We start from the raw sequence: 21,468 nt of genomic DNA on the forward strand, positions 1-21,468 counted from the left end.
CACACACACACACACACAAATAGAAACTGCCTAAGATTAAAAAGAAACTCTACTTTTTCCATTTCTTTTTTTCAAAAAACATTGAAAAGCATTTTGCAATGTCAGAACTATTTTGGTGATCCAGTAAATGGTCACATCCTTATATTAATATACATACACACCCACACACACACGCGCACACACACACACACACACACACACACACATACATTATAGTCAATCTGTCTTTACTTTTCTCAGTATGGAAACTTTTCATCTTAAAATGTAGTTGGAAAACGGTCAGTTGAGATGAGTATTTTTCACATTTATTCATATATTTTCTTTTCAAAATTGCTGTTAAATTACTCTGAAATGCAGTATGCTCTTGAGAGGTCAGATCAGCTCAGCATGAACCACAGACTATTATAACTTCCAGAACAATATAATATAGACGCCTGAGCACCAGCAGTGTCCATATGAAAGAAAAGTGATCTGAAAATAATATTGGGTTATGGCACTAAAAATAGCCCTGACACGGGCCAGAAAACTTTATGTTCCAGAAAAGAATCACGGCAAGATTAAACTCTGCAATATTAATAGACATTGCCAGGGCTCCTAATGAACCACAGAATGACTTTGCCATGCTGCATTTGGGACGAGTGGAAAATGACCTTTTTTTTCCGAAAAGCATAGTTGAAATTCATAGCCAGTCCGATTCGTGCGTAATTTGATTCACTTTAGAAGATGAAGAGAGAAAAAGAACGCAGCTGGACACAACTCGGGTCCAGCTCAGATGAGCTGAAGAAGAACTGGGATACAAGGCTTATGCCAAATCACACTGTTTTATTTCAGGTCTTTTATGCTCTTAAACGCAGTTTAAAAAGTGAAAATGTAGAGCTAGACCTTTGGGGAAAGAGGCTTCCGTGATCATACTGTCACAAATATGAAGATATTTTTTCATCACAGACAGAAAGTTGCTAGCAAACATTAGTGTGATGTGCTAGTGGTAGCAATCATTATCACTGATACACACCCAGGGCCCAACAAAATATCAAGTTTTAGGCCGTCATCGGGCCGATCTCTTTTTACAGCACTAAGTCTCTTTGTGTTTTCTTTTTCTTTGGCAAGTTTAACAGCTGCCCATTCTTTGTGGTCTGGCGCTTCCTCTGCCTTTATCGGGTGCCCACTGCTCGCCAGCCTTCTGGACCGGTTTGACCAACATGGAGTACAACATTGTGCAAACCTAACCTGCATGAACTGACCCTGTTGATGCTGTGGCTGTTGCTGCTGCTGCTGCTGCACAGACTCAAACCATCTAATTATAACCACTGTTTCACCCGTTTTGCACTGTTTCTGTATCTTAATATTTTATACTAACACTGTTTCCTATTCATTGTGGACCAGAGGAGGATGGATTCCTCTTTTGAGTCTTGGTTCCTCTCAAGGTTTCTTCCTCTTGCTCTTAGAGCTTTTTTCCTTGCCACTGTTGCCATTGGTAACGCTCATCGGGGCTTGGACACCGATTTTTCTCTAAAGCTGCTTTGTGACAACACGTGCTGTAAAAATAGCCATATAAATAAACATGACTTTGACATGACTTTTCCTCCGTAGGGCCGAAGGGTTCTGAGCACGGAGAGTATCCATTCCAGTGGCATTTCCACATGGACACAGCTCCAGATGGAACGCTTACAAACCGTGCTAAGCATGTTTTCTCAACGCAGTTTCCTAACAGAGCGCAGGGCCACAGAACCGTTCAGTGGGAAGACACAGCGCAGTCCAGTCTTGGTTCCAGCTAACCGATACTCAAGTAACACCTGTTACTCTGAGAGTACTAAATCGAGTGACTGCTGTTTGAGTAACAGACAAAATCGAACATGTTCTGTAGCATTTAGCCACAGCCGAACCACTCTTCAGCGTAGTTTTCTTCAGGATTTCCTGAATCTGACTTAGCAGCACAGTGAATGGAAAAGGAAATCAGCCAGTGGACAAAAGTCCACATCTAGCAGTAGCAGTTATACCTGGTCAGATCGGGTATCAAACTCTGCAGGACAAGTTTGGCCTGGTCAGGACAGACCTCAAATGAATCATTACCACTTGAGCCTGGTTGGGCCGGGTCTCAGATTTGGCAGGACAAATTGGGCCTGGCCAGGTTGAGTCTCAAATTTAGCAGTACCAGTTAGGCCTGGTCAGTATCGGTCACATATTTAGGACTACTAGTTGGGCCTGGTCAGGCCTGGTCTCAAATTGAGCATTTTTGTTTATCGTAAAAACACACTGGATAATTATCATTAGCACTGTGTGCTGGCTTTACTGATCAGCACTAATACACATGTGAGTTAGTCAGCAATATTAGCCATCTTACTGGATGATTAATATTCACTATTAATCGTGACGCTAGGCCTAGTTAAGCTCAGGCTTAGTTTTAGTTCTGTCAATCATTTGCATTGAGTCAACTGCACTTGTTGGTTAAACACTAAATGCTTTCATTTCGTTTATATTTGCATGCTGTAAAAACTGTTCTACACAGGTTTAAATAGGTCAGGCCCATTGCTGTGGCTATGAAAGGCTTTAAGGACTTGGAGTTAGAGAGGGAGTCCACACACATACCTCGGGCTCCTGCTGTCCAAACACTCTCCCAGCTTTAAAGGATTAAGCTTTATGAGACCTGTAATACCCCATAAGCCCCAAACATGTCATGTTTGGACTAATGTGGGTGTGTTATTAGGGGGCTATCATGATGTCAGAATTAAAACAGCCTCGAGTGATCGAGAAAACAGGCTTTGGCCTTTACACTGCGCACATATTGAAAAGGGAAGCGTTCGTTTCTGAGATGCCACTTCACGGCATATATTGTCCGTAGCTTTTCATCCACACTTTTATTCGTGTAACAATGTGTCATATCGTGTCAGAAACCACGTAAGCCAGTCTATTAGAGATTATTGAACAACTCCACATCGTTGCATAAGGCTAATGAGTAAGCTTTACATTTCTCTTACTTGTTAGCTACATTAGCCTCATAGCTCTAGTGCAAAATTAAACAAGCAAACGTCAGATGCCAAACATGACTTGGCTGATTGAAAACATTTGGGATAAAGGGGAAATTTCATAAATGTGATTTCTTGCTTTAACAGCAGAGCAGCAGGAGGAAGACAGATTTAAATGAATGTCCATTGGTCTTTCTTATCTGAAGCTCAATACAAGACTCCAGACTCTCCACAGTAAATCCTAGAGAAACACAGGCACTCGTCCAGCAGCAAATTCCACAGCGTAGTGGACTGGGGTCATTCTCTGATGGTGCCGATTAGCGTAGTAGCAGCTAACCTCCCTGGGTTCCCCTAAATTTAGCAAGCAGAGCGACGGAGCAGAACTGGATAGGATGCCTGCAGCTGAGTGATATACGACACTGAGGAGCGTAACTCAAGAGCAGTTATCATGCAGGCAGTAGATCTAAACGGTCTTTAAGCAGAACACCCATATTCTTGTTTTACACAATATCAGGACATGGGGTCAGGTCTATATCCCATATTATATACCTATATATAATAAATATGAGCTCAAAGGGCAGACTTTCGCATTATTTTAGGGTATTTACATCCAAATCAGGTGAAATTACAACCGTGTTCATTAACAGATCTCAGAGTTTTTAAGGGTTTAAAAGTAAAAGTAAAGTAAAACTAACACAATCGCACTTCACACTTGTTACAGATTCATCACTGACTGCCTGAAGTCTGGAACCCATAGACATCACTGTTTTGCATTTAGTCAGTGAAATGCATGCTTGATTGGCTTAAGGTCAAGTGATCTCAACCATGTTGACAGATGAGGTGGTATGCTTTAGGTCACGAGCAATTCCTTGCCTTCTCCATACTCTTCTCTTCCCTTTGTTCTGTTGATCTCTGTTCCAGAACTATACTGGCTTTTTAGATGTTTATTGGCAAACTCTGGTCTTCTTGTTTTTGAGGCTAACTATTTGTTTACCCTCGGTATTTAGTCTGCTTGACATCTTCTATTGACTGTTGTCTTCAGCACAGATACACTGACCTCCTGGCAGGTGGTCTTGATCCGGCCAACTGTAGCAAAGGAGTTTTCATAACCATCGTCTCCTGTGTTCTTCTGACTTTAACAGTGTACCATATAAGTGTGTATTCATATATCAATTTAAGTGTGTGAGCATATATATATATATAGTTATACTGTATATACATACATACACACACTTAAAGTCAGGAGTATTGTATTCGTCCTGTAGGTCAGAACTGTTGTTCTCTGGTTTTCCTACAAGGCCAGAACTTTGTCCATCTTAAAAATACACAAAAACGAACACTAACACACACACACACACACACACACACACACACACACACACACACACACACACACACACACACACTGTAACAGGGAGCTCCCTGTTCTGCTTTCTTCTCTGAAGCTCTTAAACACTTTCACCCCACATGCTTCTCTTTTATGAGCCTTAGTGATAGATGCCTTTGGTCGACCACAGGCCTGAAGCATCCAGGATGCTGGAGGCCTTCCCTCTTGCGGATTTCAGCAGGGGGGGTGGTGGACCATTGAGCTGTTTTTACTCCCCTGGCAGCTATTAGTGGAGCTATCGTTTCAGAGATGGGGTAAGATAGCACTGAAAAGGCTCAATGCTCAGGGGGCTCAGATGGAGTCCTACAGAAGAAAAGCTGAGGTAACCCAAGGAAAGTGTGCAAAGTTTGCTTCACTAGTTTTGCACTAGAGCTTACTCTAGAGTTTCCTCTAGCTAACTAATAGAAGCTTATGCTCCACAAGCTTTATGCAAACTGCATGTCACACATTTTCACGCACTTGCCTCAAACTGCGTGCTGTTCAGTATATCTAATAGACTTGATTGTGTAGTTTCTCTGTATTGAACTCTGTATTGTTCTTCAATTCCTTGTTCAGTGCATCATTCTCGTAAATCTAAGGAGGCAAACCTCAGACACCAAAGAAGATGCCAAGGCTGACTGACATTTGTGGTAAGAGGGAACCTTACATATACACAAGCAAGTACATTTCCACATATGGAAATATATGTGTCGAATCCAAATGTACATATGTAAATATTAATCAGTACCACTTTTACACACACACATTTATATGGATGGATGGATGGATGGATGGATGGATGGATGGACGGATGGATGGATGGATGGATGGACGGATGGATGGATGGATGGATGGTTTCAATGACCTCAATATAGCAAAAATAAAACAATTTCCAACGCACACAAAAATGGCATGTATTAATGTCCATTTTATTCAGACCATTGTAAAGGCATGGATATGAGACAGCAGGATCCTTACTCAGTTTTTCTTACTGCGTGCTGTCCTCTAGCCCTTCATCAGTGGTAAGTTTCTGACAACATGACCGCTGCCAACTCGGAAGTTTGGACTGACTGTTCTGTATTAGTTTAACTAATATACTGTAAAATTACCTCTTCTCTAAGAATCTTCTTGTGATTATATAGTGATGCCTTGATTTAGCCCCTCCACCAGCCCTCTAATTTGAGTCCTTTAATATGGTGTATCAGTTGATAATTAGTTTAATCCAGTCTTTGTTTTTTCATAAGTAATGTAAAATTCAATAACACACAAACTAGGTTAGAGTATCATCGCTGTGCAAAGATAAACAGTTCATCTTCATTTTTGCCCATTTTTATTTTTCTATATCTTTTCAGCACAACAGCTGTCCTTTATATTATGTGAAAATTTCATGATGAATGGACCAATAGAAATGCTCTAAAATCACTTGGAATAAAATCTCTTTACATTAACTTACATTGAAAGGTAAGAGTGTTTTTGCCCTCTCCTGTAAAGTTACTATTTTGGAGAAACTTTTCTTTGGACAGTGATAATATACTAAGTTCCCAGTGAGAAGTACAATAAAATGACTTCAATTTTAGTGCATAACATGACATTCACGACAATGTTTAGATTTCTGGCCTGTTTACTGCAGTCCAGTTTTGTTGACCCCCTGATGATGTGTATGTAAACGAGTATGTATGTGTGGTGCACTGATTTCATACAGCAATATGATTTCATATTACTTTAACAGGCACGCAGTCACTCTTGGTTTTGCATGTGCTGTTTCTTCTAAAACTGGTTTATAATCAGCAGCAGCGCAACTAGACCGGTAAAGCAGAACATCTCCACTTCCATGTGGCATGTCCACTCAGTAAATGTGTTGAGATTTGGTTCGGTAGCATTATTTCATCAGAAGAATAAACAGGAAGGTGGAGGGACATCTTACCCTTTCCTCATATTACCGTACACATTTTATTCCAGCTCCAATTCCACAGCCACAATTGAATTACTTACTATTGACAGCCAGGAACGTATTGGATAACCATGCAGCCTGTTTTCAACTTCAACCATACTCACTACATAAGTCTGGAAGATAATTAGAGGCAAGGAAAAACAAGAGCAGTAATGATTGAACTTCAGGTATTAAAGAGAAAAACTCACGTCGGATCCTCCGTGGCCACTTTGGTCTCCTCCAGCTCTTGTGCTTGTTTTAGCCAAGGGAGTTTGGCCTCTACAGGTATGCTCTCTAAAACAGCAGAGCATAGAGATTAGTAACTATCTGTAGTAGTAATAATGTATAATGTACAGGACTGTGCAAAAATCTGAGAGCACCTTTATTTCATTTACAGGCAAAACTGCAGTTCAAACTTCTGTGTCAATAATTAGCAGAAAACACACAGTATTTAGCTGTAAATCACACCTCACTGACTAAATATAAGATTTTGGCATGTGTCCACTCTTTGCCTTAATTACAGCTTCCATTCTTTTCAGAAGACTCACTTTCAGCATCTCAAAGATCTGCAGACACATCAAGTTCAGTCTTGTTGGTTTTGCAGATAAATATATGTATATGTATAGTCTAGAGGTGCACGAGTGCTGCCGGCACCGGGGAGCTGCAGTTCATTGAGGGAAACGTGAATTCCAACATGTGCTGTGACCTTCCGAAGCAGAGCACGATCCCCTCCCTTCAGAAATTGCGCCGCATGGCCGTTTTCCAACTCAATAACAACCCCAAACACACCTCCAAGATGACAACTGCCTTGCTGAAGGTAAAGGTGATGGACTGGCCAAGTATGTCCCCAGACCTAAACCTAATTGAGAACCTGTAAGGCATCCTCAAGCGGAAGGAGGAGGAGCTCGAGGAGCAGCTGTGGAAGAGGATTACAGTAGCAACTAGTGCAGTTCTGGTGAATTCCATGCCCAAGAGGGTTCAGGCAGTGCTAGATTATAATGGTGGTCACACAAAATATTGACACAATTGGGCACAATTTGAACAGGTTCACGGTGAGGTGGACTCACAGGACTCATATATATATGCCAGTTGTTATTTACTTTGCATGTAATGATGAATGGCCCAAAATTGCTTGGGAAAAAAAAGTTAAGTATGTTTTTTCCTTCTCCTGTAAAGTTACCATTTTGGAGATACAAGGTTTTGCTCTGACAACAGTGATAGCACCAACCGAAACAAAACAATACATGATTTTGATCCTTTCAGTTTATAAAAATGCACATACACAAACACATAAGCAAACAAATCGCAGTGTAACTGCAACCGTTTTTCAGGACCCCATTACAATTGGGTGTCTGAACACCTGTCTGCATAAAATGTAGGCCACTGGAGAGCCTAAAGCACAGGTGCTGCAGTAAATGCACAAAAGACTGTATTCATTAGCCCACATCTTACAGGGATTCAGTGCAAGACAATAAGCCTACAAGACCTAATGCACCACAGTTAGTGCACTCTACACTCAGCTTTTTTACAGCTCATTCATCAGATTCATGATAAAAACTGCATCTACACTAGACTTAGTGTTAATACCCACGTTCTCCTCTCTGAATAGAGACATGCTGCTGAAAGCGAAAGAGATAACACTATAACACCTACACAGCTTAGTGCTAATTATAAGGTCTGTCCCCAGGGGCGGTGTAACACAGAAATAGACAGGATCTCTGCAACATGCCATTGAGTTTAGATGTTATTTTCAACTAATAGTGTGTGTTATTTTGTGAGTTTTGTCACTGAGCCCAGGATTTCTAGCACTGCTTCTGTCTGAATCTGCCTGAAACACCAAACCTGATAAACTTTTCTCACTCCATATATACCAAACCTCATCACCTTCAAACCTCAACAAACACCTTTAACTCCTCCATCAACTCCAAATCCTGCTGCTAAATTTAGATCATTTTACAGGCATCTTGTTCGCAAAGCATGTGAGTGTATTGCTTTTTACAGAAAATCCAAAATCCCAGAATTTCAAAACCTCTTCAAAACCCATTTTACACCAACAACATTTTCCATCCAACATTTCCATCCACTCCAAGTTCCCCTATCTCCAAATATTTACCCTATTATCAACAAAACCCACCAGCTCCAATTCCCACAGTCAACAAACCCCTGACCTCCAATCAAAACAAAAACACCAATTCCAATCTCCACTGCTAACAAAATTCACCACTGCCAATATCCAGGATCAACAAACCCCATCATCTCCAATTCCCACCATCGACAAAACTTCCCTTAAAACTTTGTCCCACTACAAACAAAATCCACCACCTCCAATCACCATGGCAACAAACCCCACCTCCTCCAGCCCCTACAATCAACAAACTCCACCACCTCAAATCCCTATGATCAACAAACTCCACCACCTCCTTTCCCTACCTTCAAACATTACCATCCTTGAACTCCCAACTACTGCCAGTTTCTACCAACATGAAAACCAACCACTTCCATTCACCACCATCATCAAAGCTCACCATAATCTTCCAGCATGTTCAAATCAATAAACTCTCACTGTCAGTAAACTCCAGCACCTACAAGCATCCTCTCTAAACTCCAACATTTCCAACCTCCACTCCAATGCCCCACATCTCATTCCAGCAGCTCTTAAAGCTAGAAACCCAAACATCATCTTGCAAGCCCCACCTGAACCCAAACATGGTCAATAAAGGTCTGTATAAAGCTTTTTGAGCCAATCAAATATTTACGCTCACAGCTGTTTATTGAAGATTATCACAGCTGGCGGGAGCTGCAGGGCAGCCGTAAAGCAGAGGACATGCTGAGGGCTGAGGGTTTGGCTTTGTATTCAAGGGTTTTGGGGGGATTTCTGGGTTTTGGTAATGGCAGTCCTCTGAGCATTTGGCATAAGAGCAGGTGGTGTAGATTAAATAGGAAGGATAGGCTAAAATCCCCAAGGATTTGTAAAGGAGTCAAACATGGGCCAAGTGCAAAAAAGACTGATTTGAGATTAATGAAAATGGCTATTTAAAAATGTATGATACTGTTCAAAGGTTTGTATGAAGCTGTAGAAAGGTTTTAAAATTGAACAGAGCTGAAGAACCAGAACAAAAACACTTAAAATGTTTCTGATTAAAATACTTAGGCCTTTTTTAACTGCTTAAAATCCCAGGCTTGTTACATACTTAGGCTTATTATCCAATAACTGCAGAGACTTCAACGCAAACTGACTGAGCTTTTCTTAGGTTATAAGTGTTTGAAAAAACTTTCAGCCCACCAGTGAACCCTGGCCATTTAAGAGATTAAATTCTCAGTTGTCATATCCCACAAAGCTGTGCAGTACAGCTTAATATCCACCTCACATTAATATGTACGTATATTTCCAGAAAATGTCTTAATATGAGATGATTTCACACTAAATAGATAATCAATGATCTACTGTGTAGTCGTTTAACACAGAAATAACTACTCAACTCAGCTAAGACCTACAAACTCACTCTACATTCACACTTAAGTACCCGTGAGGGGGCTTTGCTAAAGGAGGACAGCTGCTGGATGCCAAACACCTCCACCACGCAAAGGGACTGAGCGAGTATGTCCTTAATACCCTCTGAAACAAAAGCCTGGCTCATCCGCTTTCAGCAATATATTCGGCACGACTTGAGAAAAAAGCTGTAATTCTATTTATGTACAGATTATGTGAATCCTTTCTGCGCTTCTGAAGTCACGTTGCTTAGCATATGGAGGAGGCTCCTAGACTGGCATGCCTGCAAACTCTGACTCATTTACTGTGAGAGGGAGACTCTGAGAGAGAGAGAGAGAGAGAAGTGAGAAAGTAAAAGATAGAAAAAGCAGCCAATTATAGCAACCAAAAGGTGTGAAAGTGAGTTCAAACAAAGCCTGTAACACACAATAGCTGGTAGTGTGTGGAGAGGTGCTAAGTTTTGTCATTCAAAACACACATTCTTGTGCTGAAGACAAGGTGTTTTCCTTGTTTCTCAGTGATGAAGTAGCTCGAACAGTTCAAACTGTCAAGATTGGCCCCTCCCAGTCCTGTCCATGTGCTCATATAGTGTTTCAGTCTTCCATGTGCATCTGTTTACATGTCCATGTGCTTCTTTGTTTGGGTTCCTTCTTAGTCCGGCCCCCTTGTTTTCTGACTCCGCCCCTGATTGTTCCACCTGTTTTCCACCTGTTTCCACGCAGCTCGAGTTACCCGCGTCCCAACGCCGCCAAGCCAGTGACAGCAAATCCCCTGGCGCTGAGGGAATACAAGCGTCTTGTCGCTCCCGTAGAAAGGCGAAGGAACATTCCGCCTTGTGTCTTGACAATGAGACCTCAGGTAAGTGCCTTGGGTCTGCCCATCTTGAGCAACACTGCAGGGAGGAGCAACCTGCAGTGCAAGACGTGGTTAGATGGAAGGAACCTGCAGATAACGCTTACTCTGGCACTCGGCTCGGTCTCAAGCGCCACTGCGAGCTTCCCATAGCTCGAGTGAACCTTGGGAACAGCCGAGAGGGTCCTGTTTCTGCCTGTTCCTCCAGGTTGGTGCAGCTGTCACCAGCCGCCAGTCCCCGCGCCTCCGGACCCGCCGCCAGTCGTCGCGCCACTGAACCTGCCGCCTGCCCCTGTGGATGTCGCTGCAGGCTTGCCTGCCTCCATGGACGTCGTTGCAGACTCGTCTGCCTCCGTCGACGTTGCAGTTCCTTTGTTCTGGCCCATCCCGCCCTTTCTTGTGTCTGTTGTTCCCTGTGGGCCTCCTGTGTCTGCTCCCGTGGGCCTCCTGTTTCGTCTGTGTCTGTTCCCCATGGGCCTCCTGTTTCTCCTGTGTCTGCTGTTCCCCATTCCCCGTTTTTTCTGTCCCTTCGTTTTTTGCCCTCCTCTGTTCCTGGTGTGGTTTTATTCCCTTCTGTTGTGTCTGTGCACATTCTCGTTACTGTCCCCTCCCAGTCCTGTCCATGTGCTCGTATAGTGTTTCAGTCTTCTATGTGCATCTGTTTACATGTCCATGCACTTCTTTGTTTAGGTTCCTTCATGGTCCAGCCCCCTTGTTTTCTGACTCAGCCCCTGATTGTTCTACCTGTTTTCCTCTTGTGTCCTGTTATCCCTTGTTAGCCCTCTTGTATTTAAGCCCTGTGTTTTCCCTAGTCTAGTGCTGATCTTTGTTTGATATGTTTGAGGTTTGAAGTGTTGTATGTTGTTTGATCTTCCGGCCCTGTTGTTTGTGTAACCTGTTCATTTTCATTATGCCTGACTGTCGTTCTCTTCATGTTGGCTACGTGAACTGGACATGGACTGTTCTGACTATGACCCTGGATTTGCCCAAAATAAAACTCGCTTATCTCAGCGTATGCGTCCGCCTCCTCGCCCCACGTTACACAAACACAGCCAATGTTCTCATTCCAGATGACTGAGCACGTTCAGAGACTCACAGACTCACAGCATAACAGACATATAATTTCTGAAATATTAGTCCCTTACACTCTGAAGTTTAGTCCCTCACTCTTGTGGCATTTATTACAAGTTACTTTAATTTGATTCACAGTATTTACTGACATCATTTATAGTATATATAGAATAATTCAATATTGTTACAAAATATTTCATTGTAGATGCTGAATAATACAAACTACTGAATAATTCATAGCACGTATTGAAAAATCCAAAGTAGACACTGAATAAAACTCTTTTTAAGACCAATGTCTGAATAAGCCTGCATTTTATGGGGTTAACCCTACACCTTTTCATACCTCTGGGTTTGTGGCAGGCGATGGGTACCAGACAGTCCTCTTTAATGTGGGGTTTGAGGCTGGAGCTGCAGCCACCAGTGTGCTGACCATTGTGGTCAATGCAGAGAACCACACGGTATCTCAAACCTCGCCCACAAGTCACTGTGCACTGAGAGAACACACACACACAAACATCCAGAGAGAAAAATAGCGAGACATGTCATAATATTCTAAATCTTAACATCATAAAACACTTTGCTCTGAATGTTGTACTATTCTCTAATATTAAAGCGAAGAACAGCGATGGATATTGTTGATGAATGAATAGATGGATAGATAATGGACTGATAAACTAAAAGTTGGACAGTCGAGCTGCAACGATTCAACAAAATTTGAATATTAGCCAATGACACCCATTATGAAACAAATCACTGCTTCACTGCCTACGTATTATTTACTTCAACACCAGACACACTCCGTAACGCTTGCTAATGTTTATATGATCCACAGAGTCAGTCTGATAGATTGGAACACACTACAGGAAGGTAGGGGACGATATGGTTCTGTTGTATTGTTACACCGTAAAAGCAGAAATCTCATTGTCCAGTCGGATCCCTGATGCTTACGTCAGAAAGCATATTGGTTTGGTTAGTTAACAATCACATAATAATCCATTAGTAAAAAGTTAGAGAAATTATTATTAGTTGCAGCCTTAATGGATAGAAACACAGATGGAAAATGAATGGTTAATGGATAGACAGATGGACGGATGGACAGATGGATGGATGGATGGACTGAAATACGGATGTATAAATGAATAAATGGATGGATGGATAGACTGATTAATGAAAGGATGGATGGATGGATACACAGATAGACTGAAAAAGGTGTTGAAATATGAATGTATAAATGAACGGATGAATGGTTGAATGAATGTACAGATGCATGGATGGTTGAATGCCTGAATGGATGGATGGATGGACAAATGGATGGATGGATGGATGGATGGATGGATGGATAGATAAATGAACAGATGGATGGACAGACGGATGGATGGATGGACAAAAGGATGGATGGATGGATAGATAGATAAATGAACAGATGGATGGACAGACAGATGGACGAATGGATGGATGGATGGATGGATAGATAGATAAATGAACAGATGGATGGACAGACGGATGGGCAGATGGACGAATGGATGGATGGATGGATGGATGGATGGATGGATGGATGGATAAATGAACAGATGGATGGACAGACGGATGGGTGGATGGACAAATGGATGGATGGATGGATAGAAAAATGAACAGATGGATGGACAGACAGATGGACGAATGGATGGATGGATGGATAGATAGATAAATGAACAGATGGATGGACAGACGGATGGGCGGATGGACGAATGGATGGATGGATGGATAGATAAATGAACAGATGGATGGATAGACGGGTGGATGGCTGGTGGTTTGTTTACCTGAGACCACTCCATTGCGACCCATTTAGGACAGGAGAAGTTGTTGCATGTTTGTTTGTTGGTGGGCCGAGGAGAGTGTGTGCATTTCCACTCCTCCACCTGAACGAGCTGCCCCTGCATGTCCTCCTCCACACACACCACTGAGCGCTCCTGAGAGCCCCCGCCGCACGACACCGAGCATGACGTCCAGGGGTTCTGCTCCCACCTACACACACAGTGACCAACATGTCATTCTCCACACTCTTAAACAGGGGTGCACAAACTTTTTGTTTTGATGGGCCAAAGCGCGATGTGTGGTGATATGAGGGCCTAAAAGACGTACTAAAAATATTTTTATACCATTACACTAAATTTGGGGTAATGCTTTACTGTGGGGCAGCCAATGTGCTAAATCAACAGTCCACATGGGCCAACTTGGGCACTTTATGGGCAGCACTGCTCATAACCATCATTGAACATGATGAACGTCCAGACATTTGTCCTCTAATGGGACTGTTGGTTTCTTTACAGGGTCCACATTCTCTGTTCGGACTGCAGGTATTCTGTCCTGTATTGTGCTCAAATGTACTCTACTAAGTACTAAAAGAGTAATTCTGGCTCTGATGTCCTGTTATCATTTTTATAACCAGACTGGCTTCATGAACTCATTTCAGGTGAAAGTCCTCCAGCGTCTCTCTTGGTAAACCAGTCTTTTAATAGAACGTCATTAATTAGTGACGCTGACGTCTATTAAAATGATCAGAAGCACAAAACACTGAAGGTAAACAGTTTCCATCAGGGAGAACCGAGTGGCTCTGAAATCACTTTTTACACACAAGCAAAGTTTCAGTTTCAGATTTATTTACAACTTAGTTCCAAGTTTAAGTTGAATAAAAACTGGCTTTAAACTCAGGATCACAGATGAGCTCCTTTACTATGTTGATCTGTAGGCGTCTGTTCATAAACATAAACCAGCCCAAACTCATTTACTATAAAATGAAATGGTGTTTGTAGAAATTCAGAAAAAAGCCGCGTCAGTCTCGACTGCATATGTGGACATATTTCTATATTGAGCTCTATTTACACAAAGTTAGTTCATCATTTATGTTGAACAGACTCTCCCAAAGTTTTACGCTGCTGCGCTGACGTTGAACCGGGTGCTGCACTGGGTCGGTATGACCAACAGGTCAAAACCAGCTCTAAACAAAGTGACCGCTGGGCCCTGATTGGTGCTCTGGCTTTGTGGTTCTTTCGTTTTGACATGTTACGTTTTTATACACACAGAAACCAAAAGGAACGACAGATTTCTCAAAATGTAGGAGGAAAAAGTCGGATATTAGACTCTGAAATGTAGTGGAGTGAAAGGAAAAAGTCGCCCAAAATGGAAAAACTTAAGTACAGATACACGAAAAAACTACTTAAGTACAGAAACTAATTACATTTACTCAGTTACTGTCCACCACTGCTGCATGGATGGGTTAAATGCAAAGGTCTAACTTCACAGTGTGCAAACACAGAGACAAATGGCTGTAAATTCTAATAATGCCTGTAATAATCTACCGTTGTGCATTGTGATATTGTTAATCATCGCCAGTATCCAGTTACATCACCCTATCGCCCAAAAAACAGATGAAAAAAGCATGCTGAAGGGCTAGGTGTCCCCAAACTTTTACATGGTCGAGAATCACGCTTGTACAGTTTTCTTCAGCTACATATGGATACGTGTGAGAACATACCGTGGAAGAGGCTGGAAATGATCGTAAGGCATCACCTCCTTGAAGCCGTCACTGTGGAGAAAAATGAACCAAAACATTTCAGGTCTCAAACGTCAACTCGTCTGCATTCTCAAAACATTAAAAACAAACATGTCATGCAGCGTGAGTCATGTGACCTCTCCCTCGTTTATTAGTCTGCATCCATCAGCGTCAAACGCCACGGCCTAGCATTTGCCTTATAAAGTCAAACAGCAGTGTATGGATCTGAAGTCTGCTTGCTTTGGCATGCGGTCAGACGCGGATCACAGTCGTGCGCCATGCAGAGGCGTGTGTGTGGTAGAGTGAGTGTAATGTGGAACCAGCCTTTCGAGGCAGGGGTCCATGTTGCACTCTTTCAGCTTGGGCTTCGGTTTGTTGTTCTCCGGGTAGCTGTGGCAGTGGTGGTCCGGGACGGTCTTGTTGTAGCGGATGTCCACGCAGTCGGCCGAGTTCAGCTGGTAGCCTGAGAACAGTCCGGTGTGCTGAGTTAGTGAGAGGCATTGTACTGTTTCCTATAAAAATGTCTGGACAGCATTCAAGCTTGGTTACTACTACTGATTTGAGCTATGCACGTTTATTGGTAACACCTTGTCATACAGAGTCGGAAACCACATTATCAGGCCTATTAAAGACCATTAGATGCAGTTTAAGGCACGAATGTGAACCCTGCTAATTGGTGTACATAAGCTTCCATTACTTGTTAGCTACATTTGTAGCTCCAGTGCAAAAAAATGAAAGAAGCAAACCTCCTCCACAGGTGACGGAGCAGGGGAAGAAGTCCGTCTCTCTCCACTGGTAGCGGATGGGCTGGTAGAACATGAACTGCATCACCGTGTCTTTGGGAGCAGCATACTTCAGCTAAGACAAGACGGAAGACTCTAAGCACGTGTTTGTGAAAAATTCAAACGAAAGCTCTTAAACTGAATTCCCATAACTTGCTTGGATGGTGGTTCAGACTGGGTTGACCATTGGCAACGGCTCTTCAGTATTTGTACTCTTATGCTGAACTAAATGGACATTTTTGTTTTATTTATTTGTTTATTTTTTCAAATCGTGAGTTCAGCTTCTTTTATTATAAGGGTTTAAAATGACATCTCCCATCTATTTGACTGGAAAGAAGACCCCCGGTGGTCTCAAGGAGATGAAGAGGTTAATGTTCCTCTTCATTAAACACACCTCAATCAACTCATCCGCTAATTAGCAAGGCCTCTTTGAGTTAAATTCAGAGCGTAAGAAGAGGGAAAACACTAAACTCTGCAGAGCTACGGCCTGGAAAGAACCCAGCTCGACACCCCTGCAGCAAAGGAACGTTCCAACCACCCGCACAGCTCTGATGATTTCTAATTCATGCGGCCTGCAAGCTTGGCTCAAACTTGTCAATGTAAAATTTACAGCATTATTTTGCACTTTAGCAATTAAGCTGGCATAAATCAGCTCCGTGTTAATGCTTCAACACTCATTCTTGGTGTGAGGAATACTAAGTATTGATTTGAGAGTTTAGTCATGTAAAATAAAAACTTTTAACACCTTTTAAACACCTGAAAGCTTTGGATGCTGACATAACAACAAATGGAGAAAATGTGGGGCTCTATTTCCAAACTAGCTCTGTCACTCACACTGAATTTACACATCAGAAACATGATCATCTGAAACACCAAACTTTTGAGGTCAGTTTAATCGTTACCAAATCCAGCCACAGTGGAGCACCCTCATCACGCGTTCTCTAAACTGAGCCGTTCTGATGTTTACTGCGTATAATGCACCCGCTCTGTAGGCTTCGCTCCAACTCTAAAAGCCTCGATGTCATCAGCTCCATGTGAAACGCAGCGTGTATAACTTGCCGCTGAATCTAATCCACGGTTGGTTTTCTATCTGCGATCATTAGCTAAGCAGCCGCAACACGCTGCTTCAATTGGCAGGAGAAACGAGTCATGTTCAATTTCAGCTAAGCCGCAGTGACATCAGCAAGTCTGTGTCTTGATTTGAGACTTACGCAACCGAGAGAAACACAGTCAAATCTCATATTGCTGTGTTTAAAAAAGCCACACAGAACATTTGAAGAGAAATACTTTTGGTTCGTCCTCATTTTTGCTTAGTTTATATAGAACACTCAACAAACAGTCTACTACAGTAACTCCACTCAGAGCTACGGCAGTGCTCAAAAGACCAAGCTACAGTAACAGCTAGTAGCGTTTTATAGACCAGGCCTGAGCAATATAATCGGATATGGTCGATGACTGACAAGTAATCCGATGACGATGCTCAAAAGGTGATGATCGCTGTGCTGACAAACTGAAAGAGAGGCTTGTTGAATATGTTGGGAACCAAGGGCCGGATTATTTTGTCTTAAGCTAAGATCTGACCAGGTCTTAAGATAAGATTTCTCACTGACTCTCATTACAGAAACGTGTCTGATCTTAATTTAGGAATCTTATCTTACAGCATCTGATCTCAAGTTAGGAAGTCTTAACCTGCTCAATCAAAGTCGTCAGTCAATGGTTGTGTCAATGGTTTCCTAGCGACTGACCATATACACACAGCTGAAACGTAAACATGTAAGCAAAATAATCAAGTTATTTATCCGAACAGCTATCTTTGCTGATGTGAGAAAGGTCAAGCAAAACTAAGGCGTGATAAAGTTGAAGAATATAGTGAGAGCGCCCCCTGTTTGTCAGGGCAATGCCTCTCTCCAGTTTCTTAAATGCCTATATTTGCCTATGCCTATAAATGCCTGAAATATTTCATCATCAACATTAACACAAGAAGGCAATAAGAGGGATGGCGGAGATCGAGCGTCTGCAGCGTCTGAGAGTTTTAAAATGCAGAGTTAGAAGAGAAAAACATCTCACAGTGAAAGCTGCGTTTACAGTGTAAATAAATGTAGCGTCATTGCGCTCGTAACCACAACAGAAACGGGCGCTTAAGGAGGTTTTGTCAAGATAGGATCTTCCTGCAATACCGTTTTCTTATCTGGAGTTAATGATGAGATTATGAAGTTAGGAACTGTTGTCCTGTAATAGCTACTGTCCTAAATTCCGTCTTAAATGAAGTCCTCGTGGAGACTAAGCAGATCAAGTTCCAGACTTAAGAAGTTTCTGTAATACAGCCCCTGTTCTAATGTTCCCTCCCTGTTTTCAGGAGCCGGAGAGAAGACTGTTAGTTCTCTCTTCTATGCTCCACTACTAGCTTATTTTACCTGATGTTCAGTTTAGCTTGAGTGCACTGAACCAGAAAATGCTGCGTTTTGGACCTTCAGCTTGCTTCAGTGTGACTCACTTCAGTAAAACAATGGAGCTAAAGTGACTGGGTTTTACCAAAGAGCAGCTAAATTAGCTTTAGCCTCTGATCTCTGCCAACACTGGTAAAACAGGATCAGAAAAAAGCAACAAAGGAAAAAAAGCAATACATTCCTTATAGCTAAGGTGTGCCAACCTGTCCAGGGTGTATCCTGCCTACCGCCTGATGACAGCTGGGATAGGCTCCAGTAACCCCCACGAACCCAGAAGGATAATGGAAAATGTGCGTGTGTGTGTGTGTGTGTGTGTGGCATCCCAGTAGTTTCAATTATTCTACTTAGGAATTCCAGAGAGACTGTTCTAATGATGGAAAACAGCTCATGGACGTGGCTTTGGAAATCATCTGCAGTCAAAGTTTCTCCAACAGGGAGCGCTATTAGCATGCAAATCACCAGGAATCTACACCAGAAGAAGCTCATGAATGCATGTGTTTGCAGTAACATCTAGTAAAATGACTGGTGAAGCAGTTTTCAGAAGGTGCAGCGTTACTCAGCCTTATATTAGTTAATATGTGATTTTTATTGTTATTGTTAAAACTGTATAAAATAGGTCACAGCTGCAGAAGACCAAGATATACTCAATATTTAACTAGAAACCGTCTAAAAAACAATTTTCTACTTACTTTGGGTATCGCTCAGGCCGAGACACAAGCATTTGATGAATGTCAGAATCTTAGTGAAAACTGCGGAAGTGGGTTTTAAAAAGAAATCTCTCTTTAAGAGCGGCTGGTGAATGAGACCCACTGTTTACCTTTGAGGGTGTAGTTACACTATTTGTACCTTACAGGACCTTTTACTCCAAAGTAACATTGTATACAATAAATGACAACGTAATTGTTAATAGTTTGTTATTGACTATTAATAACGATATAATAGTTACATACACATTAAGAAATGATACCATTTGAATACCATTTGGATTATAACTGTTAGTGACAGAAATAATCTGTATGCCTTAAACTGTCGGAACGTAATAATTATAAATATTATGACATTAATGTTCATATGAATATGCATAACTTCAAGTATTAAGCATTTATTTAGACGCTTAAAAACATTTCATAAAAATTTGAAATAATTTGCATATGCTCATATGCATTTTGAGTAGGCATTAAATAGTTAAGTAGATTCTTTTTATACTATTATAATCAATAATTGGACCCCTCTTGTAAAGTTACACCTTTATAGTTCATATATCGCAGCTGAACATACTGCAGTCTGACCACACAAATCAAGGAAATTTGGTCAACTGTAAGTTGTAATATGGACAGTCCAAGAATCAGATTTAAGAAAGAAAGCCAGCTGTGTGAATGTGAACAACCCCACAGGCTGCTTCACATTCCCATCCTGATCACTTTTCAGCAAAGTATATATATATAAAAAAAAAACCCAAATCCAGTCTAGGGAGACAAAAAAATCACATTTGAGACACTTAAAACCTTTTAATGTGAACGCAGCCTTAATAACCCAGTTTGGGTCCCAGAGTAAGCCGTGTTGGGCGCAGCCTTGCAGTAATGAGAAGCTGAAAGACTGCCAGCAGATCAAAGCCTAACGCAGAGGGAGCTAATCCTGGTCCCAGCGCGCCGCTGTCCTGCAGGATTCGGCTCTAATCCTAATCCTAATCTAACGCACCTGGATCTAATGATCTGAGGGAGATGCTCCTGAAGGACAGCCTGCAGCTCTCTGGGAGAAGGACTGAATATCCTCACCCACTGCACAACTCGGGATGAATGAACAAGTGAATTTAAGCACTGTCCCAGATTTCGGACCATGTTTTTAGCAAACGCAAGCATTTCAGATGGTTAGACAGTAAAAAAGCTGAAAATTGAACTGGAATACAAAGTATTATCAAAGTTAAAAGTAAAGTAAAACATGTCCACATGTAACATGACTATGTGAATATAGTGAAAAATAATAAATAAATAAAAAAAACCCACAAAATAAAAATCTTTGATTTGATCGAATTTGAAAATTGTTGTGAAATATAGTGTAAAAGCTCAATTAGCTAATTGTCACTGTTAGGTTTGGTGAGTTTTGCTCCTACCTGTTTAGCATATGGACATCGTTCCTATGGCAACATCATTCTAAAAATCAGATTTGATCGATTGCACGAGTGGAAGCAGAGGTGTTTCTAATAAAGTGGCCAGTCTAAAAAGTCTACAATGTCAAATTTAAGACACACATCTGATTCGCCCTGCAGCGCAAACCTTTCTCCTTCCTTATGCAAGTGGTCAGTCTTATCTAGTGCTCTCAGAATTAACTCCTGAAAAATGAATCATTTGTGCTTAATGGCAGTTTAAAGATGAACTGAAATGATTTACTGCACTGTAGCACCTCAGTGATAAAAGATGGACCCTGAAAGTCACAGATTAGCAGCTGTTGTTTCTGAAAATGCAGGCAGGCCTTATTTGTTACCCACCTTGATGGTGAAGTCTGCAGACAGAGGCCCGTGACAGCGCAGAGTTTGTCTCTCGCTTCCTTTCTGGTAGTCCACAGTGTTGTTAGCCAGTGTATACGACCCTGTGGAGGTGAAGGCTAACTCCTCTCTCCGTCCACCAGGTGTGTGGGCTTCGATCACTAACAAACAACAAAACAAACACTCATCATTTACACTCTGCACTGACAGGGAAGAAAAACTACTGCACTCACTGGCCACTTTATTGGAAACCCCTCTCTTGTAGCTCCACCTTGCTGGCGTACAGTCAGTTCCACCATCCACGGTCAGTTTATGTACAGGTACTGACAAGTACAAGGCAAGTGTTTCTAATAAAGTGGCCACTTAATGGACGCACTGGGTGGTTGCTTTTGGATAAAGCGTCTAGTTAGTGGAAGTACAAGGTAGGTGTTTCTAATAAAGTGGCCACTTAATGGACGCACTAGGTGGTTGCTTTTGGATAAAGCGTCTAGTCAGTGGAAGTACAAGGTAGGTGTTTCTAATAAAGTGGCCACTTAATGGAAGTATAAGGTAG

The 21,468-nt window shown here is 41.8% G+C and overlaps 1 protein-coding gene across 3 annotated transcripts in view; it reads right to left on the reverse strand.

The window, feature by feature from the left end:
• adamtsl3 (ADAMTS-like 3) overlaps positions 1 to 21,468 on the reverse strand; it is a 274,633-nt gene that overhangs the window by 66,763 nt on the left and 186,402 nt on the right. For 2 of the 3 annotated variants that reach the window (XM_037545502.1, XM_037545501.1), the window contains exons 9-15: positions 20,919 to 21,076; positions 15,951 to 16,062; positions 15,529 to 15,667; positions 15,187 to 15,237; positions 13,472 to 13,676; positions 12,016 to 12,163; positions 6,469 to 6,553 (exon numbers count right to left, since the gene is read on the reverse strand). In XM_037545502.1, coding sequence (XP_037401399.1) covers positions 6,469 to 6,553; positions 12,016 to 12,163; positions 13,472 to 13,676; positions 15,187 to 15,237; positions 15,529 to 15,667; positions 15,951 to 16,062; positions 20,919 to 21,076 — 898 coding nt within the window. Of the gene's footprint in view, positions 1 to 6,464; positions 6,554 to 12,015; positions 12,164 to 13,471; positions 13,677 to 15,186; positions 15,238 to 15,528; positions 15,668 to 15,950; positions 16,063 to 20,918; positions 21,077 to 21,468 lie in introns of those variants that run through there. The other variant, XM_037545503.1, reaches the window with a different exon arrangement.

Source organism: Pygocentrus nattereri, chromosome 15, assembly GCF_015220715.1.
Source record: "Pygocentrus nattereri isolate fPygNat1 chromosome 15, fPygNat1.pri, whole genome shotgun sequence".
Lineage (NCBI taxonomy): Eukaryota > Metazoa > Chordata > Actinopteri > Characiformes > Serrasalmidae > Pygocentrus > Pygocentrus nattereri.